The 21,060-nt window shown below is 51.4% G+C and overlaps 7 protein-coding genes across 7 annotated transcripts; 2 read left to right on the plus strand and 5 right to left on the minus strand.

Moving 5' to 3' along the window:
* Window positions 1-2,051: 2,051 nt before the first annotated feature.
* BDP81DRAFT_435278 (DNA repair protein) lies at window positions 2,052-4,625 on the minus strand. The gene is made up of 4 exons (XM_060591038.1): window positions 4,470-4,625; window positions 4,283-4,410; window positions 3,142-4,231; window positions 2,052-3,089 (listed from the first exon to the last, which is right to left on the minus strand). Exons 1-4 carry the CDS (start codon window positions 4,483-4,485, stop codon window positions 2,221-2,223), a joined length of 2,103 nt encoding a protein of 700 aa, XP_060441706.1. The 5' UTR covers window positions 4,486-4,625; the 3' UTR covers window positions 2,052-2,220.
* A 2,090-nt stretch (window positions 4,626-6,715) lies between these two features.
* On the plus strand, window positions 6,716-7,609 carry BDP81DRAFT_327344 (extracellular metalloprotease; the record flags this gene model as incomplete). The annotated part of the gene is made up of 2 exons (XM_060585130.1): window positions 6,716-6,961; window positions 7,019-7,609. 2 exons carry the CDS (start codon window positions 6,716-6,718, stop codon window positions 7,607-7,609), a joined length of 837 nt encoding a protein of 278 aa, XP_060441707.1.
* A 203-nt stretch (window positions 7,610-7,812) lies between these two features.
* On the minus strand, window positions 7,813-9,817 carry BDP81DRAFT_397492 (beta-lactamase/transpeptidase-like protein; the record flags this gene model as incomplete). Its single annotated transcript, XM_060588331.1, has 4 exons — window positions 7,813-8,686; window positions 8,757-9,042; window positions 9,110-9,226; window positions 9,277-9,817. The coding sequence occupies 4 exons, from the start codon at window positions 9,815-9,817 to the stop codon at window positions 7,813-7,815; spliced, it is 1,818 nt and encodes a 605-aa protein (XP_060441708.1).
* A 480-nt stretch (window positions 9,818-10,297) lies between these two features.
* BDP81DRAFT_496321 (leucyl aminopeptidase) lies at window positions 10,298-11,921 on the minus strand (the record flags this gene model as incomplete). Its single annotated transcript, XM_060595431.1, has 6 exons — window positions 11,522-11,921; window positions 11,288-11,448; window positions 11,066-11,238; window positions 10,556-10,981; window positions 10,436-10,500; window positions 10,298-10,384 (listed from the first exon to the last, which is right to left on the minus strand). Exons 1-6 carry the CDS (start codon window positions 11,726-11,728, stop codon window positions 10,298-10,300), a joined length of 1,119 nt encoding a protein of 372 aa, XP_060441709.1. The 5' UTR covers window positions 11,729-11,921.
* A 1,209-nt stretch (window positions 11,922-13,130) lies between these two features.
* On the minus strand, window positions 13,131-13,493 carry BDP81DRAFT_397494 (biotrophy-associated secreted protein 2; the record flags this gene model as incomplete). The annotated part of the gene is made up of 2 exons (XM_060588332.1): window positions 13,131-13,396; window positions 13,460-13,493. 2 exons carry the CDS (start codon window positions 13,491-13,493, stop codon window positions 13,131-13,133), a joined length of 300 nt encoding a protein of 99 aa, XP_060441710.1.
* A 1,676-nt stretch (window positions 13,494-15,169) lies between these two features.
* On the plus strand, window positions 15,170-17,121 carry BDP81DRAFT_496323 (uncharacterized protein; the record flags this gene model as incomplete). Its single annotated transcript, XM_060595432.1, has 5 exons — window positions 15,170-15,299; window positions 15,374-15,481; window positions 15,552-16,299; window positions 16,352-16,693; window positions 16,743-17,121. 5 exons carry the CDS (start codon window positions 15,170-15,172, stop codon window positions 17,119-17,121), a joined length of 1,707 nt encoding a protein of 568 aa, XP_060441711.1.
* A 254-nt stretch (window positions 17,122-17,375) lies between these two features.
* BDP81DRAFT_380925 (uncharacterized protein) lies at window positions 17,376-19,946 on the minus strand (the record flags this gene model as incomplete). The annotated part of the gene is made up of 3 exons (XM_060586859.1): window positions 17,376-19,092; window positions 19,222-19,798; window positions 19,874-19,946. The coding sequence occupies 3 exons, from the start codon at window positions 19,944-19,946 to the stop codon at window positions 17,376-17,378; spliced, it is 2,367 nt and encodes a 788-aa protein (XP_060441712.1).
* Between the last annotated feature and the right edge of the window lie 1,114 nt (window positions 19,947-21,060).

Here is a 21,060-nt window from a genome sequence, read left to right on the forward strand (position 1 = left end):
CGGACGTCACAATCTCCGTCCTGGTGTTGGCTTCGTCAGCATTTCCGTTGAACCCCCTTTTCCCCCGACGTCTCAGGGGAAAAATAGGAGAGAAGCGGTGGACTTCTTGCCTCCTCATGTATAGCAGACTTGGAGACATGAAAACTGTTGCGAACCTGAGCATGTAAGTAAGGTAGACTTGGTGTACGGAGCATAGCCTGAGGCCAAGCGATTCTTTCCTTCCTTGCGATCGTCGGAGATGGACTTATGGTTGAGTTGAATGATGCCGAAGGAGAGGTGTGGTAACTGGGACTGTTGGGATAGTGTCGCGGGATAGCTGCGTTAACGTTGACCTATGTGTTTCTCGGGCTTGGGTTCTTGGGTCAAGTAGGATACTACTCGCCCTCCGGCGGATGAGATGTCTTTTAGACAAGGATCTTGCAAGGTGAGGAGTGGAATCCTGTTGAGGATGTGTAGAGAGACCCTCCGTGAATACTCTTGCGCCGTGCTACTTGACTCTTTGCTTGCGGCCAAGGTCTCGTGGACGACCTAGGATACGAGCTTGACCATATGAGCTAGATTTCTAGTAGCATTGGCTGGATTTCAAAACTGGTAATATCGTATGGCTTTATCTCGCAGATTTCTCCTTCCGGCAGCACCTTTGCCAAGCGTGAACACCGAGTCCTCATCTTTTGGTAAGTCGCCGCTATTGTTGATCAAGTCTGACCTAGGGGATTCTATCCTCTTCTCATTATTTCTCGCCCAACTCAAGGTCTTCGCCAGGTTCCTTGCGCGTTTCGAGCAGCTACTTGGATACAAACTCAGCTTTCACCGTTCGGGCAGAGGAAGCAGTCAAAGATTTGCCGTTTAGTTCTAGACTAACCTCCCCAGCTATACCATCAGCCATGGACTCCTTGTCGCGACCAATGTTTTTGGCAAACGGTCTTGGAACTCCATCAATCACATAAGGTCCGAGAATGTTCAGATAGCAGGTGGACAGTCCTTGAATTCTTGTCGTAAAGAAGACTGACTTTCTTTAATTTGGTCTCTTACTTCTTTTACCAGGGCGCTATGGTTCTAGTAGAGAAGAAATGTCACCACATGTATCGTGCACGGGGGCGATAGTTGATGAGCGGCCATAATTTTTCTTTGCCACACTGGGTTCCCTGTAATTATAATCACCTCGCAGCCCTTGACGCCGCTATAGTGTCAAAGTTCCCTTTCTCAAAGTCTTTGGCTGGGTATTCACTAATGATACGCCGTGGGAAGGGAGCGAAGGGGGACAGAGGGTTCGAAACGGCTGAAGAGCACTACTACAGAATCGCCAGACGGTTAGAAAGTACTGCCACAGAGATACTGAACGTTCGATACGAGACATCTTGCGCACAAACAGCGCGCCCATCGCTTCGAACTTGCAAAGCCGGTGTTTGGGGACTTCTGTGGCGTATGCGGATTAATAGATCCCCCCTGTAGGGCTGCTCTTATATACAACTATGGGACGAAGTCCAACTGTGGCGCCAAGGGGGCTAGAGACATTTCCCTGCAGAGTTGAGTTCAACATAGCTATAAAATGCCTCTAATAGCAATGGATGAGCACCTGGCTTTTATCTGCGAGTCGAACAGAACACACATTGGAATGGAGATCGTTAGTCCATGGCTGAGCGGGAAGCTGGACTCTATTATTCCTATTGAAAAAACGAGGACTTCGGCTCAATGGCGTGACATAACGTATACCGGACCGATTAGTTCAAAAACGGAGGCTATTCAACAGCTACATTCGCATCTGAATCGAGCACCCATCGACGATCTGAATGATAGCAGATTCTGTCAAGTCTCAGCTGAGGAAGCGATAGATAAGTATCAATCTTCAGATTAGAAGGCGGCAGCCATGATGGCTCCAAGGGAAGTCAAGTCCAACCCTAGGTTGAAGATTGCTCATGCCCACAGAGGACATAGCCAAGGTACATGTTTCCGCGCATAGGCGAAGCTGGAACATGACAAAAGTTGTTATAGTGGACATACAAAACGAGAGGCAAGGCAAAAGACGGAGAAATTCGACGACAAACGCATAGTCAAGAAGCAAACTTTTCTCATTGGCAACGTGGTATCTTGGTTCATCGATCTAAGTCAAAGCAAAATCCCGCTCCCTGACTCCAAGTGGCTACCCATGCAAGAGACACCGTCAATCATCTTGTTGACTTTTCCATCACATCAGACTTATCACTTTCCTGATCCAAACAGCTATCTCCGGCGGCTGCGGGTCGTGGTCAGCGCCGGCTCGAACGCATCCTCGTCTGAAATCTCATCATCGCTGATCTCAACAGCGGCTTGAGAGGCGGTAGCCTGCGAGAAGTTGAGTTTAGTCTGCCGGGTGGTCTTCGGGGCCGCGGGTGCAGGCTGAGATCGCTTGCCTCGGGTAGGCGGTGGCGGCGGCTCTTCGAAGTCATCGTCCATCACCACGTCCTCTTCCTCCGACTCGTCCTCAAAGACGGGCTTCTTGCGGCCTCGCGCAGGCGGTTTCTTGGCCGGAGCCTTCTTCGCCGGGGCTTTCTTTGCCGGGGCGGCCTTCGTAGCTCGAGTGGCCGTCGCTTTCTTTGCAGGTGCTTGACGGGCCGGGGGCTCGTCCTCGTCCATGAGGTCATCCTCGTCATCCTGTGTAGCAGTCCTTCGTGATTTGGCTGTAGTCGGAGCGGCTGTTTCGGTCTCAACCACTCCAGGCTGATCCTCCCAGTGTCCATCGAGATCAGAGTCCCACTCATCTGGTTTCGGTTTCACAGTACGCCTGGTAGTCTTCTTCAGGGCTCCCTTTGAGAACGCCTCCTCGAGCTTGGCCCGATACGCTTCCATCGCAACGTCGAGGTCGTCTTCATCGGAGTCGAGGTTGAGCATCTGCTTCACCTGACCAGCCAACGACTCACTGACAAACTCCTCCATCGCGTGCTTGTCATCCTTGTTGACGAATTGGTTGACGGCATCGCCGAAGGGTGCTGTTGGCAGAATCTTCAGAGACTGGGCTGCGAGGAACTCCTGTACAAGGGCCTCCACTTTGATAGTGTCCAGACCTAATGTTTCCTCGAGGGCCTCGGGAATGTCTGTGTCGGCGTTTCGTCCTGCAAAGTATGAGTACTAGTGAGTAAGATTGTGGGAAATGGAAGCACTTACTGGTGGCACCGGCCTTCTTCCGGTGGAAGTAGACGACATCGTTGGTGTTTGCCACCTTGCCGATGAATCTATTCGAAAACCGCTGGGGGTTCTCGCAGTCGTACTGACCACCCTCCGGCGCCGTGTACTCTACTTTGAGCCGGATCAAGGGCAGTGGAGGTTCCTCCTGGTCGTTCTCCTGGACAGCGAACCACTCCTCATTCGCCTCCTGAATCATCTCGTCAACGACCACCATCAGTCTCTTGGTTAACTCCTGTCTGTTTTCTTTCTTCGTGTGCAGGCCCTTAAACCGCGCATCGGTCGACAATTGGATCTCCTTCGTGATGAATGGGCGTACGGTCTTCAACGGTAGCTTCTCAACCTTGAAGTCTCTGCCAGTGAGGCTGAGAATCGCCACATGCTTTGGTACCGCCTCGCCCGGAACCAGAGATGTCGCCACCGAGGAGCCGGGCTGCATGACGTGGAAGCCGGTTTCTGGATTCTGCTGAGGGTCAATCAAACACTCGTGCTCATGACCCCACACAACAAGATCCATCCAGTCGGGCAGCACATTCTCGGGGAGATATGATGTTGCGGTATGTGCGTGGTGGTTTTGATGCACGGTGAGCAAGTTGAACCAGTCTGACTGCTGGACACCCGGGCGGAACCATTTGACCTTGTGATCCCTGAATGTTCGGAACATGCGCTCATCGCGAACATTGCTCAGCCCAAACAGCGCAAGTTTTGTTTGACCCTTTTGTAGAAGTACCGGCTTTGCCTCAATGTTGTCGGCCTCGGCTATGCGTCCAAAGTAGTTGACCAGCCCAGCAACTTGGAGCAAGTCCAGAGAACAGAAGTGGCCCTCGCCACTGGGATCGTCGTGATTTCCGTGAATCGAAAAAACGGGTATGGAGATGTTGATATCAGGGTCTTCGTAGTTGACATGAGGGAATGCACCCTCAAAGACTTCGTTCGCATCGCTTAGGAACTCGAGCTCGCAGGGCTTCATGCCCAAACAGTTCTTTCGAAGACTGCGCATGACCTGGTACATGGACTTTCGGGATGGCTTGTTGTCGTGGAAGAGGTCGCCGCCCAATAGCACCATGTCGACCTATGCTCCATGTCAGCCGGCGGAGCATCTTGAGACGATGCATCTGCGTACATCTTGGCTCTTGGCGAGGTTCAGAATCTCGTCGAACGTTTTCCAGCTGTCGTCTTTGCGAATCGGGTCACGCTCCTCGTAGCCGACATGGTTGTCTGTCGCAACCAGAATGCGGATAGTGTCCGCCTCTGAACAGTGGGTTAGAGCTGTCTGATGGTAGTTGATCCGGAGGGAGAAGATGAATTACCTGTAAAGTTGGGCATGATATGGAGCGGACCAATGGGTCAGTCCCAGACCCAAAATGTGCGGTGGTGAGACTTTTCGATCGGCAGATAGTTCACTGTGGTATTGTGTTCCAATGTCTCCTGGATTGGAGGGGAGGAATCCAGTGGAGGGTGCCCGCCGTTGGCGTTGGGGTTTAAGTGCCGTCGCGCGGCGCGCCTCTCCAACAGGCAGCGACGCGAAATTCCCGGCGCCACAACTCGCACTCACGTGGTTGAGGGGTCCCCTGGGGGTGGCCTGTGCCCTCTGTGGCTGGGCGTCACCGAGACACACCTGTTCTGCCGAGTCCTCACCTCGATGCAGTACCGGTATCCCCGCCGTAGGTACCTAAGGTATCTTCGGTGAGAAGACCCGGGCCGAGAATTAAGCTTACTCCGAGGGGTTTCTGCCCCGGGCCCGGGCTGGGCTGTTCCTGCTTTTCGTCCAGTCTTCCCTCTCCACGATCGCGGCTACTTCCATGATACTAACTTATACTGTCCAATCACTCTATTCTCGAGACATTTTCGCTGCTTGGGATACGTTTGCCGCCATCCACCTCCTTGCGATGCCTGGGAGGTTCTATAGTTCCGCCCGACCTTGTGCGAGTGGCAGACGAATACGCAAAGTCAAACCTGCTCAAGGGCAATGCGCTTGAAGCAACCTCTCGATGTCTTTTTGAACCTGCGTAGCGCCTAAGGTGCTTGCTCGTAGTCCAAGTGGACTTTATGCCACAACTGAGTCTCTAGATGGGCGTCCAAGATTTCGAATCGATGAGTAACGACCTGATACATAGCCACTCGGCTTTCAGCGACTCAAGATACCTACCTTATACAACTCGTGTGATCGGTCCCTCGTATCGAACACTCGAAGCTCTGGCATACGCGGCGGACTCCTCCGTCATTGTCTCTCGAAAGCTCGGGGACGGCGAGGCCATCGCGCTGGGTTGCTGGCACGGAGCTGGTGCCACTGGTGGGCGAAGCGCTGCCGATCAATTAATTCTCTACTATTTCAGTTGCCCGTCCTGGCCATGCTTGTCAATAGTGCATTGACTTGGCAAAGCCAAGACTCTGTGCAACCCTACACCGATGCCCCGTTTCTTCTCAAAAGTCCCTCGACGAAAACAGAAGGTTGCTCTGACTTCACATATCTTGGGCGTTGCTGTATGCAAGGCAAGCCGTCGTGATGGATGCCAGCCAAGAGCCCCATTTGCCCAAGGAGGCCCAAGACAACTTCTCTTGGTCGACACTTAGCCACTCGCCACGACAAACACCAAAGAGTACTTTGTTGAGCAAGAGTGTCTTAACTTGAGTCAACTCCTACACAATAGACGCGATCAATAACTTGATTAAGCCCAAATAGGGAGGTTGAACGGTACTGCCCTGGTTGGATGATTGGCCGTCTTGGCGAGAGCTTGGCATGCACGTTAAACGGAGCGTTTAATGTCGCGATACCACCGCACCCCGCTAGCGCCGGCTTTCAAAGCTTACTCGTCCTCTCAGAATCATCTCCGAGGGGTATCAAGGACCGACCGGTCTCGCTCGACTGTCGACGTAACGAGATCATCGGATCTCTTATCGGCGTTGTGGTTGTTGTAACTTGTGCGGGTGCCCATCCATTTCCCAGCGCTTCTCGGTCTCTTCCGACTCATGCAACTCTTGCAGCTGATGTTACCCAACCAGGGCACGAGGAAGCATCAAGCATCGCCTCAACTTCTCAGCTCAGCTCAATATGGACTTTGGCATGCCAAGATCGTCGTATTTCAGAGTCCACGAATCAGAACTACAAGTCCTTCCCCGGGTGGTTCAAATCCGATGCCCACACCGTGCCCGGCCCTGGTGGATGGCCCGTTGCCCATATTGAAACCCTCAGTTCATCCTCAATGAGGAAGGCATTCTAGCTTACCCCATGACCTTCATTCCCGCGCATCCAGTTTTCTCGATCTCAGAACTTGTGTTCTTCTCCATGCTTACCTTGACTGACAGTGCCAAAGTTGGCCTTGAACTGATCCGGAAGGTCGCAAACATCTTAGCTCCCGACTGACTCCCTGACCCATCACTATGTATCATAGGAACCAGAAACATCGAGATACACCCAAGGGGAAGCCCTCGAGTATATATGTGTTGCTACTCTACCATCAAGGTCCTTTCTCTCCCTTCCTCCCTGTCCCTCTCACCTCTATCAAGTCCCGGTCTCCTTGTCCAAGCCTCGATCCAATCGGTCTAGCTCTTCATCATGCAGTTCAAGCTTTCTGTCGTTGCGGCTCTTGCCGCTGCCGCCTCCGCCGCTGTCACCCCCGCCCGTCTCGGCTGCGGTACTCATGATCCTACCCCTGAGCACATTGAGATCTCCAAGAAGCTTGCCGAGGAGGAGGCTGCCAACAATGGCACCGTGAGCCTGATGGCGGCGGCCACCATCAACGTCAACGTCTACTTCCACGTTGTTGCCTCCTCCCAGACCGTGGCCAATGGCTACATCACTGTAAGTGACACCGGGATACCGTGAATTTGTACCGCCGATCTCTAATAGCCTGAATAGGACAAGATGCTGTCTGACCAGCTGGCCGTCATGAACAGTGACTTTGCCCCCCACGGCATCAGCTACACCCTGGTTGAGACCACCCGCACCATCAACTCCGCCTGGGCCCAGGATGGTGACGAGATGGCCATGAAGCGTGCCCTCCGCAAGGGAACCTACAAGGACCTCAACCTCTACTTCGTCCGCACCCTCGGCGGCGACTTCGGGTACTGCTACTTTCCCACCACTGCCGCCGCTGGCTCAACCGCCTACATCCGTGACGGTTGCACCATTCTCTCCTCCACCGTCCCCGGCGGCAGCGAGACGAACTACAACCTCGGCAAGACCGTCACCCACGAGGTCGGGCACTGGTTCGGTCTCTACCACACCTTCCAGGGCGGCTGCACCGGCGCCGGCGACTCTATCGCCGACACCCCCGCCCAGGCCAGCTTCTCCACCGGCTGCCCTACCGGTCGTGACTCCTGCCCTAGCCAGGCTGGTCTTGACCCAATCCACAACTACATGGACTACTCTTACGACTCTTGCTACGAGGAGTTCACTCCCAACCAGCAGACTCGCATGTACAGCTTCTGGAACCAGTACCGCGCATAGAGTGGCTGTTTCTTTGGGATCCGTTTTGTCATTTGGCGCGATGTTGCGTTGGAAGCGTGGAGGAGTAGAGCTTGAATAGAGGCTGACGAGATTTGATGAGGTCTATGAATGGGAGTGGCTGAGAGCTCTGTGATATGAGCTGTATGTAAATAGAACCATCAGGTGTCTGGACTTTAGTAATACCCCTAAGAATATTGACTAAATCATAATTCTTCAAAGATTCCACCCTCTGTTACTCCCGCCGATGTCTTGCTCAATCTCTTGGTGAACTTCACGCGCAGCGCGGGGAAGATTACACTGGTTGACTTCCCGTCTTCACCCACAGTGAAAACAACCTCATCTATGGCGATGTTGCCGTACGTAAGCGACCCAGCGCCTCCCCAAGTTGACCCGCACTTCTTCCCCAGTATGGGTTCCCGACCCGAAGGCGCTGCATCAGGACTCGAGAAGACGGCTCGGAATGCCATCTCTCCTTCGTCTTGGAGCCCTATGAATTGTAGATTGGCACCCTGGAAACCAAGTTTCCCGCCCACCTTCGAAAAGAAGTCCGTGCCGTTGAGCACAAGTTCTTGGAGCGTCAGACCGAGTCTGTCGGAAACCAGCGACAACTCGGCCCGAGAGTCCGATCCGTCATCGGCTACATAGGTGCCAACAAGGTCCTCACCCACCGCCTCCCGGCCCGCGGCCTCGGCGGCGGGGATCCACTTCTCCAGGAGCAACTCGCTGAGGACGTCAAAAGTAGAGTCGGGAATGCCGTCTCCGTAGGCAGTCTTCGAGGCCGTCATGAGAGTGAAGCCGATGTTGTGGTCGGGCGAGAGGATGAGGTAAGTCAGGTAGGCACCGATGCCGCCGTTCTTGGTGTACAGGTCCACGAGACGGGTGCGTTTGGAGCCGGGGCTGGCGGCGACGTCCATACGGGTGATTTCCCATGGTCTTCCGACGGCACTGTGTGTGTGCTGGGTATGCGTCACCGGTCGGAGCCATTCACGAGTCACTGAGTTTGGTAGGAGAGATGAGGCGAGGATGGAGCGGCCGATGGTGGAGAGGTCACCCATAGAAGAGTAGACGCCGCCGGTGCTTGAGGCATAAGTCAGCCCCGATTGAGAGGTGAAGAGGGTATTCGTAGGGTACTTGTCAATTTACTCACGGGGTGTACGTGGCTAATCCCTCTCCAAATGGGTAGCCTATCAACGACTTCGTCGTCGACGAATCGAGATCAACAACATTGGCATTTGGGTCGTCTTTGGGCGGATCCCAAAAAGTTCGAGACAAGCCTAGGGGCTTTGCAATACCGGCCTCGAAGGCATCTCCTACGGGGCCGCCTGTGATGTTCTCAAACATCCACCCTATGAGCTGGAAGGCTTCATTGCTGTACACTGGGGTGTGCCAGGTTGCTGTAGCGGGATACTGTTCCAGCAAGGAATTGAGTACTTCTGCAGATAGTTAATTCAGTCAGTACCGTTCAGTACCGTATCAAAGAGAAACTTGAAGATCACTCACCTTCTCTTGTACAAGGTCGCATCTCCGGTAAACCGCACTTGATGATATCGGAATCGTTCAGGTGAGGGAGTCCCATATCCTCGATACCATCGATGCCAGATAGGTCGACGAAGTGATCTGATGGCAATGAGTTAACGATGGCCACAAGTATAGATGGGTGGTCATACTATTGCGTGCAATACCACTCATGTGGCTAGCCAATCCCCCCAGAGTCACCTCAGACCATTGCACCCTATGCGCCCGGTTTCCTGCCGGCGCGTTCGCGAGCTCCGGGATGAACTTGGTGATCGGCTCGTTCCAGTACGCAGGACCCAGCTTGACGAGAATGGTGTACACAGTCAGTAGCTTGGTGACGCTACCGATGCGATACAGCGTATCCAAATTCAATGAGCCGCCGGTAACCGTCCCTTCGAGCTCGGTCCCCCGATGATGATGCTCGTAGAGGAACTCATCCGAGTCCGCAGAGAATACACCGATTGAAAACGAGGCAGTAGCGGTGTTTATCTTGCCCAAGTCCGTTTCGCCGGTCGAAATCGCATCCTCGATGAGTTTTGCGAATGACTCCTGCATGTCTTTGATCACCTGTGACTTATGAAGGTTTGGACGAGGATAGGCTGGTCCTAATAGAGGGCAATTGCTGAGATCGACCCTTTGGCTAGTGGCTAGTGCACCAATGGCCAGAAGAGCTAAAGGTTGAAGAAACCGCATGATGCTGTCTTTATTTTGCAGAAGATGAGAGAAGGGAATCAGCATCGGACCTGGGAAGAGAAAAGGGCATGATGGCATGTCAGCATGTGGCACGGCTCTAAGCTACCCCGAAACTTACATCTTGGGGGCTTTGTCAACGACCTGCTTATTTAGGCTAAGGAAAACGGGTCTCCAAAGGGTTTATTCATTGGACACAAGTCACTGGGCTCGACATTGCAGAAAAAGGGGACTTTAGCAGACACTTGCGATTGATGATTTGGAAGGCTTTCAGCTTGTGTGATGAATTGATTCTGTTAATACTATGAGCATAGTCACGCCCTGTTCAGTGTTGAGTGTTCACTGATCGAATATGTACTCTGAAGGAGTTGGAAAGAGTCTGAAGAGGAGCAAACTCTTCTTTCAAAGATGCTCACCCGGGCTCAGTCCCTTGGGGCAAGGGCGACGACGGTCGGGCGTAATGCACCAGATGGCTCTGACATCCTAAGCCAGATAAGACGCCTCGACCAGGAAGCCCACTGTGAGCTTCGAGTGACGGAGAATAGCGTTCCACTGAACGCTATCGTAGGTCTGTAAAACTATTAGATGATTGTCTTATCCAGTGTTAATGGTCTGACTTACGTCGCTGGAAGTGTGAATTTTGGGGTTGGAGGTGCTGAAGGGCTCCTCATTGACAAAGGCAGCAGCTGTTGAACAAATGTTAGTACAAATTCACTCTAGCAATGCGAAAGTGTAACTCACGGAAACCGTTGGAACGGGCACTGGCATGGTCAGAGCAGCCATAGCCACAGGAAGAGCTGGAGGGAGCAGCACCGGTGTACTGAGTGGTGACGAGGCGGACGTAGGCAGTGAAAGCAGTGTCAACGTAGTCGGTATACACAGTGGCCTTGCCACCGGGAGAGTATCCAGTCATGTCCTGGTTCAGCATACCGAGGACACGCTTGCCCGCAGATTTGTAGTTGGCAAAGACAGCCTGGGAGCCAAGGAGACCACCCTCTTCGCCAGCATAGAAGTGGAACTCGATGGTGTTCTGGGGGCGGAATCCAGCAGCGACAAGAACGCGGAGGGCCTCAAGCAGATTGACAGTGCCGGTACCATTGTCATCAGCACCAGGAGCGCGGGCAGTGGTGGATCCAGCGGTAGAATCGTAGTGAGCACCAGCGATGACTGGGAATAAGTTGTTAGTATGAATTTCAACCTAGGGAAGGAGGTGTCCTTCAGCAACGATTTGACGCTCAATTGCTGACTTACTGAGGTTGGAGCTAGTACCGGGGTACTTGACAATGATGGAAGGCTGGTTGAAGGAGTGGGTGAAGCGGGAGACGGTGATGGCAGAGTAGCCGGAGGCGATGCTGACAGCCTGGTTGTAGAGCCAGGTGGAGGCCTCGGTACCGTAAGTAGAGCGGTAGTGACGGTTTTGGAAGCTGATGAAATCAGTTAGCATCTCATAGAGGGACGGGCTTGAAGACTTACTTGGTCAAGGTGCGAAGCCAAGTCTGAGGGTTGGTGTTGCTGACTCCGGTGATGAGAGAGTTGGCCTCGGTGACGTGGCTGAGAGTGGTTGGGTAGACAACAGTCTGACGAGAAGCCAGATGGTTGCCACCGTTCGAGAGGGCGTTCAAGACCTCCTCATCCTGTATGTTTGATTAGCTTTCATTCCATGACATCTGCGAGAATACTTTTGGAGCTTGTGCTAGTATGACTTACGGAGACATCGGTGATGTCGATGAAGCCAATACCCTTGGAGGTGTACTTCTCGTACTTCTCATCTTCAGTGACCCAGGTGCCCGGATCCTCCTCATATGTCTTGACAAGGCGCAGACCGGGGTTGACCTGGACATCGCCAGTCGCGGGGGCCGCGGCGGCGAGGCCGCAGGAAGCCGCGACGACGGCGAGAGTGGTGCTGAAACGCATGATGGTCCTTGTTTACCTTGAAGCTGTTGATGATGGAAGGTAACGAACTGTAACGAACTTGGCTATGGAGGAGTGAACAAGCGAAGTTGACAGACGGCTTGAGGGAAAAGCTCGTGGGTGAAGAGAAAAAAAAAAAAGAGGAAGCTGTAGGCGAGGTGGAGTGGGTGGTCAATATTTATACGGTAGATGCCTTTTCGGAAGGAGAACCGGTCGTTCCTTCCAAGAAACTTCCGTCGCGCTCTTTCCAAAATTCGTATAAGAAATTGACGAACATGCATACTGCGCCCAGGGATATCAGACGAGAAGCAAGAGTAACCAACTCGACAGGCACACCCTATAGTTGCGGGGGATCACCCGCGCTTCCGGGCTGGGCCGCAGAAGCCTCCGGTCTACTAGCTACCGAAAAAGGCATCTGCATCGGCCCCCGGGTTACAGTGATCAGCGGGTTCAAACATAATTATATGGTAACTTCTGTGCAGGGTGACATTACGTCGGAGCGAAGGGATACATGGGGCAGGAAGATTATTGCGTTTAAGCTTATCTGGGTCGCCAAGGCATTAAGCTCATCGCAGCTGCCCCTTCCAGTTTAGACTCGGCTGTTGAGCGTTCAACCATCGAGCGGCAGTAAGAGGGGTCACAATAGACGTGGCTTCATTCATTCATGTTCACCATGAAATATCCACGTCACGTCATTGCTATATAAGTTAGCACAGTCTACCGTTGCGCAAAGGACCCATTGCTATGTAGGAGGTTCCACATCCACGCATGTCTGGGCGATGTTCTAATGCCTGGCGAGACGCCCAACCGAGAGCCATAACATGACCTTGGCACAAACCTTCGCTTAACGACTTTAACCCTCGCAGCTTCCTAAACGGCTCAATTCGGAAGTTCCATAACTGGACGAGGCTCACCACCGCTGCGCGTAAAGATGACAGAAAGCAACGCCTTGGGAGCGTGTTGCTTCCCATGGTTCCCATGGTTCCCATGCTTACACATGCATCTGCTATGATGGGATCTCTATCAGCAGATTAAAGTGTTCAGCATCGTGCTCGAAAGACAACAAGTTGTCCCTGTAATCACATTATATGTGTCGTCCGAAGAACTGGAGAAATACGAAACTTGGAGCAAACAACTCAACTGGTCCAAGTAGACAGGAGGGCAGATGAGCACGATGAGCACACAGTGGCACGGAATTTTTCAGACTCTTTGGAGGGGTTTATCGGGTTTCACAACCCTTGAAAAGGATTGGCAGTGCTATATCCTATCGAGTACAGTACCCAGGTATCCTTCCAGCTGACGCTATAGTCCAAGTCACCATGTAAGGAGTCAAGGACCAAGGTATGGCTGAGCGTTCCTGCAAGTGCATTCTCCTTCTTAGATGCCAAGGCCCCTGCATTCCAGATTAGAAGCCCTGCTTTGCAACCTGAGCCTTGGCAGAAGCAATGGTTGCTGCCTTGTTGGGGTCGACGAAGTTGCAGCCGTTCTTGCCATTCTGGAACTGAGCTGCCTCGGCCGAGCACACGCCGACGCCGCTGGCATCCGCGCAGCATGCGGAGGAGCAATCGGCATCATCGACACAGCCTCCGGTGATGAATTGAGCTCCGTTGCCCTGGCCGACGTTCTTGGCACCGGCGTTATTGGGGGTGATTGCGAGTGCGGTCATCGCAACTAAGTCCCGACTAGGTTAGCAACAAGACCTCAAATTCGACAGCCCGAACGACTGATACTTACAAGCGAGAGTAGCGAAGAGAGTGATGCGGACCATTTTTGCGAGTGCAAGCTTGATTGATGATTAAAGAGAGATTTTAAAATAAATGCGACTCCAGGTCGTTGAAGCGAATGTGCATGCACTGTAGATTGATAAGAGAAAGATTGATGGAGAATCAAGAACCATTTAGTCTCGACGCAAAGAGTCTTTAAATACTCGAATCGTTGGATGCCTCGACTGACAGAGTTTCGTAGTTGTGGACATTGGTCCCCTGTCAATTGGGCATCCCGCCGGCACCGGTATCGTGACACTTGCCTTTGAGACGAGTACCAGCAAATCTGAAGTCATTCCCTGGATGCCTGAAACTTGGCAATGGAAATAGCACGGTCGTCATCTAATCACTCCTAGTTTTGCGGCTGAACTTCCCCCAGACTCCATCGAGTTCGGATCATGACATGTGTCATCCGAACGGATAGATCGGTCAGTTGCGGTTTGATCGTCGTCTGAGCCATGTTTGGCGCAAAGTCTATTATTAATGCGCACAGGACCACTAGGGGCCAACTCCCAATGGTCAACTGACGATCTTGACTAGTTCACCTCAACGCTGAAGTGAGTAGGGACTAAGTATCAGTCGATCGGCTTTGCTCTTGGTCTCGACAGCAACTTCGGCGAGAATTGATTGATCTATTTGTCGTAGTCACTCTGTTGAGACTGTCCAGATGGATGACATATCACAAGCTCGCTGAAATGTAAAGCACCAAAGTTTTGGCCATATGGCCTAGCTGGACAGGCGCGGTGGTTGCCACTTGTCCATACACGTGGCCCTAACCATTCACAGCTGCCGCTACTTCTATGGCCGATATGAAATTCCCGTAGTATCGCTTGGAAAGAAGTGAGAATGGCGATGAGTCTTATGTTGTCAATGGGAACTTGCAGTGTCGCATTCTTTCCTCTGAAAGTGGGTTTGTCAAAAAGGCTCCTTTCTTCGCTTGCCCCATCTTAAGGTAAGTGTCGAAGGAGTCCTTAACATTCTTCTAGTGGGCTAAAATAGGTAGGTAGTGTAACTATTTGGTCTTTGGGAAGAGTACATATCATATGTCATGGGTAAGCAAAAAGGTGGCGGTGAGACTTGCCATATGAGCGTTGTTGACGAGGCGACTTTCGCTATACTTTCCCCAAGGACTGGCCGACGATGAAAGAAAAAGCCCTCTGCTTATTGTTTAACTAATGGTAAAACATAACAAGCTCAAGGCAGCAGTGCCAAGAGCAGGCAAAGATCCGAAGACTTTCGGAATGCGTTTGAACCTTGGGCCCTTGGCTGCATAGCCCCCGACCGCTGGGACGCGTGGAGCGATGTTGTGCTTCGGCCGAGCTGAGAAAGGCTGTCAGCTTTGGATGTACAAATTATGGTGCCAAATTGGAAACAATTTAAGGATAACATCTTATTGGCGTTCTAGCGAGACTCAATGGTAACACCAAGTGGATTGTCTCAAGCGCAGTGGTGGCGTTTAGCAGCGAAGTACATTCAGGTCTTGGGCCACCCGACGCCCGACTCATATGTATTGGATCATGCCAATTTGTTGAAATATGCCCTTTTCTCTTTCCTGGCGCAGGACAGCTCTCATCTTACTTCCATCTTGCCTTGCTGATCCAGTCACACCAGATTTACCTTTTCGAGAAGTTCATAACGTCACATCTGGCGCCCATAGTTTGAAGTAAGGCTCAAACATACAATGATTTCTTGTCATTTCATAAGTTGTTCCCTGCTGTTGTTGGTGTTCCCATTTCGTTGGGCAGTGAAAGCCTGGGAGATCTCTGATGTCCCAGCCCCAGACCTCTTCCTTCGGCGAGGTTTGGCTAATGGCAAGTAAACAGCCTTAATACCCATTGTCTGTAATGAAGAACTGGGAAAGAAACTAACGATTACTTGGACTAAGTGGCGGTATTTGGAAATTTCCTTTACATTGATGGCGGTGAGGTCTCCCAGCTCGACGCAGAAGGAAAGCCCTACACCCTCAACAACAATACCCGTGGATCACAAGCAAGTAAGCATAAACGTCTTTTTTTTAAGAAGATGTGCGTTGAATATGGTTGTCTAACAGAAAGTGTTTGAAGTGAACTCCACCCTTTCTATCGACCTATCCAAGTCATGGTCCACCACCAACGTCACACTCCGAGAAATACCGAAGGAGCCACATGGTATGGATAGACAAGCATTATGGAAAAGGGAAGATACGAACTCACTCTACATATGGGGAGGACATGGACCCAACACCGGACGACTGTTGGATGAATCACTATCCACTGGGTTTTGGAGGTTTCAGACTGATGGCGCTGGCGGTGGTCAATGGTCGAAGGAAACTCCAATTAATCCTACAGAATTCAAGGAACTACAGCGGAGTGAAGATGGAGCATTTGCCAGCACCCCCGAAGGCGGCTTTTGGTTCGGGGGTTCAGCCGATTTGCGGACGAGGTTGAATAGGACTGATGGCAAGACAAACACTGCTGTGCAACCTACACCGGGCATGGTCCATTACGACTGGAGAACGAATCAATGGTCTAACGAAACAGAAGAGTTCAAGGCTGCTTTTCCCCCATTCGGAACAATGAAAGGTGCCAAAGCACTCTATGTCCCCAATTACGGGACCAGTGGCTTAGTTTTCCTTCTAGGTGGTTTCATGTCAACGTTAGAGCCTTTCGAGGACGGAAGAAACAGCGTGTACGGTTGGATGGACTTTTCAAAGATTACGTTCATGGACCCAGTCTCCAAAAAGTGGTTTAGTCAGAACGCTACAGGGCCTGCACCAACCAGACGCCAATGGTTCTGCATGGTGGGGGTTGAGGGCAAATCCTCTTACGAGATGTAAGTGACAAGGGTCTGTTCCATGAGCAAAGACAGGTGTTGACAAAGGCAGATTTGTATTTGGCGGAGTGGCTGAGTACAAGGACACCCCGTATGACGATGTTTTTGTGCTGAGCCTACCTGGCTTTGTGTGGAAACAGGTGCTCTATGATAGCAGATTTCCCAGAACCGAGCACCATTGTGGAGTGATAGGAAAGCGGCAGATGGTTATTGTCGGAGGAAGGAACACAACCAAAACCTCCCAGGAGAACGTGGCAGGGTGGGCCCTGCCCGACCCATGGCCCCAAGGGCTTGGTTTATTTGACATGAAAGAGTGGATCTGGAAAAGCGAATACAACGCCACCGCAGAGAAGTATGAGAGTCATCAAGAAATTGAAAGTTGGTATCGAGAGATGTAAGTCCTCAATCATAACAAAACTCAAGACAACTACTTACCAGTCTAGTGGTACTGCTTCTGTGACATGGTCATCGGATGAAGCCAAGAGCTTCTTCTTGCCTAAATCAGAAGCAATCTCAGCAGGGGCAATTGCTGGCGCTGTAGTTGGTGCGGTTGCTGGGGTTGCGCTTCTGGTGTTGATGGTATATTGGGCCATCCGCCGTTCCAGGAAACGTCCGGAAACAAAGCCTGTGATGGGCCTATCTCTTCCTGAGGAAAGGGGTGTAAAGGACAAAGCCGTCTATTCTCTTATTCAGCTTGGAGAAATGGACGCTCGTCCATGTCGAGTTGAGATGGCCGCAAATTCGTCACCCCAATCAGAGCTTCCCGGGTCTCAAAGTCATGCTGTCGAGCTTGACGCCCGTCAAGACCACAATAGACTTTGATTCGAGGTTCTACATCACAGTGAACAGGAGTAACAGTAATTATCATTCTATGATGGGTTGTATGATGGTATATTGAGGCTATGATATATCGATAGAAATAACCATTCGCTTTTCCAAGCCCTGGGCTGGCATCCCGTAATTGAAGTGTCTAGACACGCAATACATAGACTTCAAATTATTTTCTTATCGATCAATCAATCATTTGCAGAGATAATTAATGGATCCCTACTTCTGTTGAGACCTATAAACTTCTCTTATTCATCGAGAAGACTCGCATATTCGTGTAGACTTTGACCGATCGTCCTCATAATTGGCCAGGCGCTGTTGCATCTTTCAAACATCTTGGCGAATAGCTTGATGACCAAACTACCAAGAGTCTCTAAAGAGTGCGAGGTGTCGTTTTCCATGATACTTAGGTCATATCCGTCAATTGCCTCGACTGAAGCCAAGGCTTCGTTGACGATGCATTCTATCCACCTTATAATCTGGCGTTCATTTGCTTGAATTTGAGTTAGCCTCGACCTGAGCAATCTCGTTGACTCATGTAACTTGCCGTCTAATTCCGAATCCTGGGTTTCAGCGAGCATATACAGCCATTTACTGAGAAACACTGCTGCCTCGAAGGAACAGAAGCAGTGTTGGAGACTCCAGAAGAACGCCTGACAACTGGCCAAGTAGTCGATACCGAGTTGCACAGGAATATTCAATGCGTGGACTGCATGAAGTAGAGCGTAGACGAGCTGAGGCCCACGTTCTGGCGGCCGAGCATCCCAGGCATTTCCTGCAATAGTCTTTGGGTTACCGGAACAAACCTCTTGCGGTCTTCTGGAAGCAAAATGTAGGCGCACGTGGGCAAGCCCGAGCATAGACGTTGCTGTCCAAGATAGAGATCCCTTGGTATGCCTAACATCTAAAACAGACTCGGGAGCCTTGCACCATTGGTCGCGCCATCGGTGCAGCGACAACTCGAATTTTGCGATATCTTCGGGAGCATAACCCGGGGATGCAGGGTCTAGAGAAAGTTGTTTTGTGACTATGAAGCGCTGCAAAATTGCGTGTATCAGCACAAAGTTTCCAAAGGGCGAAGGGACCGGACGTTCTTCGGTGCGAGGTTGGACCAAGTTCACGAAAGCCTCCTGGAAACGAACGAGCGATGGGCTCTTGCGGCGAGCCTCAAGCCACAAGGCGAAGCTAGGCGCCTGCCATTCATCACAAGTTACTGGTAGCCATAGGTCAATCTCGTTCGCCAAGATGACCGGCGGAACGTTGAAGACCAGTGTTTGAAGGTTCAAGAAGCAGAAGGCAGCGAGCTTTGCCCTGCGATCTGACTCGGCTCTTGCCCAGGAATGCCAGTCCAGGTCCTCGTCGTTGTGAGAGATGTCGTTTACAAGTCCACTCTCTTGCAGACACCGCGCGAGGAGGCCTTGATATTCAAGAGACTCTCGAACGAGACAGAGGTCCTCTTGCCAGGTAGAGTAGGTTGCCAATAACAAGATTGCCTTCATAGTGTCCAGGCGTGCGGCGGCAGTAGGAGAATTGGCTTCGTTCAATGTCGAAGCGACAGGCTTTGATGATCTGGATGTTCCGCATAATCCTCCAGGCTGATTTGCCAACTCCCCGGATTCCAGGCGATGCAAGATTATTGCTCTTCCAGCTCGGTACAGTGCAGAAGCGTTGCGTGTCTCATATCGAAGTTGAGCACCAACAGCCAAGAGTGCCAACACCAGCTCTGGAGAGTCTCGATAGTACTTCATGCAGAATGTTGGCATATGCATGAAAGGATGGTGGTCGTTGTATCCGTCGACATAGCCAGCGATGTATCTTGATAACGACAATCTGGAAGGAAGCCTAAACGATCCTAGCGCCGTAGCGTATGGTTTGAGATGTTGAACGAATTGGCTCCGCTGAGATTCGTTGACTTTCCACGGTTGCCTCAAAGGCTTCAGTTCATGGAAGTCATCTAAAATGTTGCTGTGACGATTAGAAAGTCTGACCCTGTGCAACTCGTCCCATCAACTGAAAAAGACTGGAGACGGATGCAGTGACGCCATCTAGCAGGACAGGTTTTGGGATAAGGATAATGAAGCAGAGAATCGTAACTTGCCTTCGCCAGTCTCTGCATCTGGGATTGGAATAATGTTTCGCATTGAAGGGGACTCGTTCAAGACCAGCGCCTGGTCTTGACTTTCAGGAGTTGGTCGGTAATATCGACTCGTGCTTGAAGCTGTTCCGAGGATAGGTGCGGATTCCTCAGGCTCCTCTGTAGCGAATCTTGTGGAGGGGAAAAGGTCGAACCCGTGTTGGAAGTCAAGACCAACAGCGTCGAAGAACTCAGAGATGTCAAGCATAGCTTCCATGGGACTGGGCGGATCCAGTAGATCATGGGAGTTGCCGTAAGAAAACTGCTGCATCAACTCTTGCGGAGTAGCTGAACCTTGGTTCTCCAATTGCCCCGACATGTTCAATGTCATTTGGCTAGTGCCTTGTGTAACTTCATGGTAGACTGGCCAGGGATTGGGGGCTGCCGAGTTTTGGCCCAGGCCTGGAGTCATTGGAGACTTTGCCAGTGGAGTGTTAGCCGTACCCGCAGCGTGATAGAGGCGCTCGTGGCGGGTCAGCAGATCTCGCCTGGCAAAGGCTTGTCCACAATGACATCCATATGGCTTTTCTTTCGTGTCTGAGGCGCGAAATGATCGGCCTGGTCAGTGGACGTCCTGGTGATGACACAGTAAGCTGTGTGTGCGACACGTACGGGTTCTCAGATGCCTTCTCAAATGCTCGCCTCGAGCAAAGGTGCGATGGCAGACATGGCAAGCTTTTGACATGTTGGTACGAACACTGTCAGAGGCCATGTTGCACCTACGAAACGTGACTCTGGAGAAAGGAGGACTGAAATCAGCACCACACGAATGGTCAGTCGAGTTGTGTGGTAAGGAAAGATGGAAGTAGGCCCGGGCATTTTCAGGCCATTTGTCATCACGATGATTACCTACGCAATGAGGTGCAGTCGGTGCACTCATAATGATAGGGACTTAATCAGGGCCAAAGTACCGAGACCAAAGCGACTGTCTCATTTAGTATGGCTTGCTGCGGCGACCACCAACCAACATCAATCACACATAGAACATAACATGTAGATAGTATGAAGCTTGGAAAACAGTAGAAACTCGCACCCATTTCGCTGATTGTTGCAACTTCATGACGAGCACAGAGTTCACGTGCTTTGCCACATCTCCGAAGGGGCTGGCTGGCCGGGTGTGTAAGTGGTTTTGCTTCCGTACGGCTTGTTTACAGGAAGGCTGTCCAGCTTTACTCAATCCTCGTCCAAACCTTTGGACGATCCTCGAACAACAGTTTTGAAGAGAGTGAATGATCCCATGGAACTTCCATCTGAGAAAAAAAAAAAAAAGGGTACGTGTCCCATTTTTAGAAGAAGGCTGATTGAAATCACCCATCCGCGGGTTTCCAAAGATGCTTCGGGCAGCATCTCTAACCCCACCAGCCCTAGTGGAATCGGGGCCGTCCCCAAAGAATTGGGGTACCCCAAGTACCCCAACTGCTGCATAAACAGACCAGTCGGGCCCGAAGCATAATTATTCAGCATCGTACAAGCCACCGGGGAATCGGCGCATCTCACTCGCCACTCCCGTTTGCTTTATCTTTCAACCAGTTGAGTCTTTCAAGCAGATGGTAACACGTATATACGTAAGTATTGGAAAGTAAGTGTCTGTTTTCTAGAAATTATATCCACTATAAGTAACTTACGCTATAACCCACTATAACGAAATTTCCGATCTCTTACTACTTTTCTGTTACGAGCAGGACAAGGCAACCAACTGTGGCACAAAGCAAAAGCTTCAATAATGATGACTCTGCATTATTTTCCCTTGTTCTGCATTATATAGCTACGCGCCCACAGTGACAAGTTGCGGCGGGCGT

The sequence above is a fragment of the Colletotrichum phormii genome, assembly GCF_030913505.1.
Source record: "Colletotrichum phormii strain CBS 102054 chromosome Unknown BDP81scaffold_19, whole genome shotgun sequence".
NCBI lineage: Eukaryota > Fungi > Ascomycota > Sordariomycetes > Glomerellales > Glomerellaceae > Colletotrichum > Colletotrichum phormii.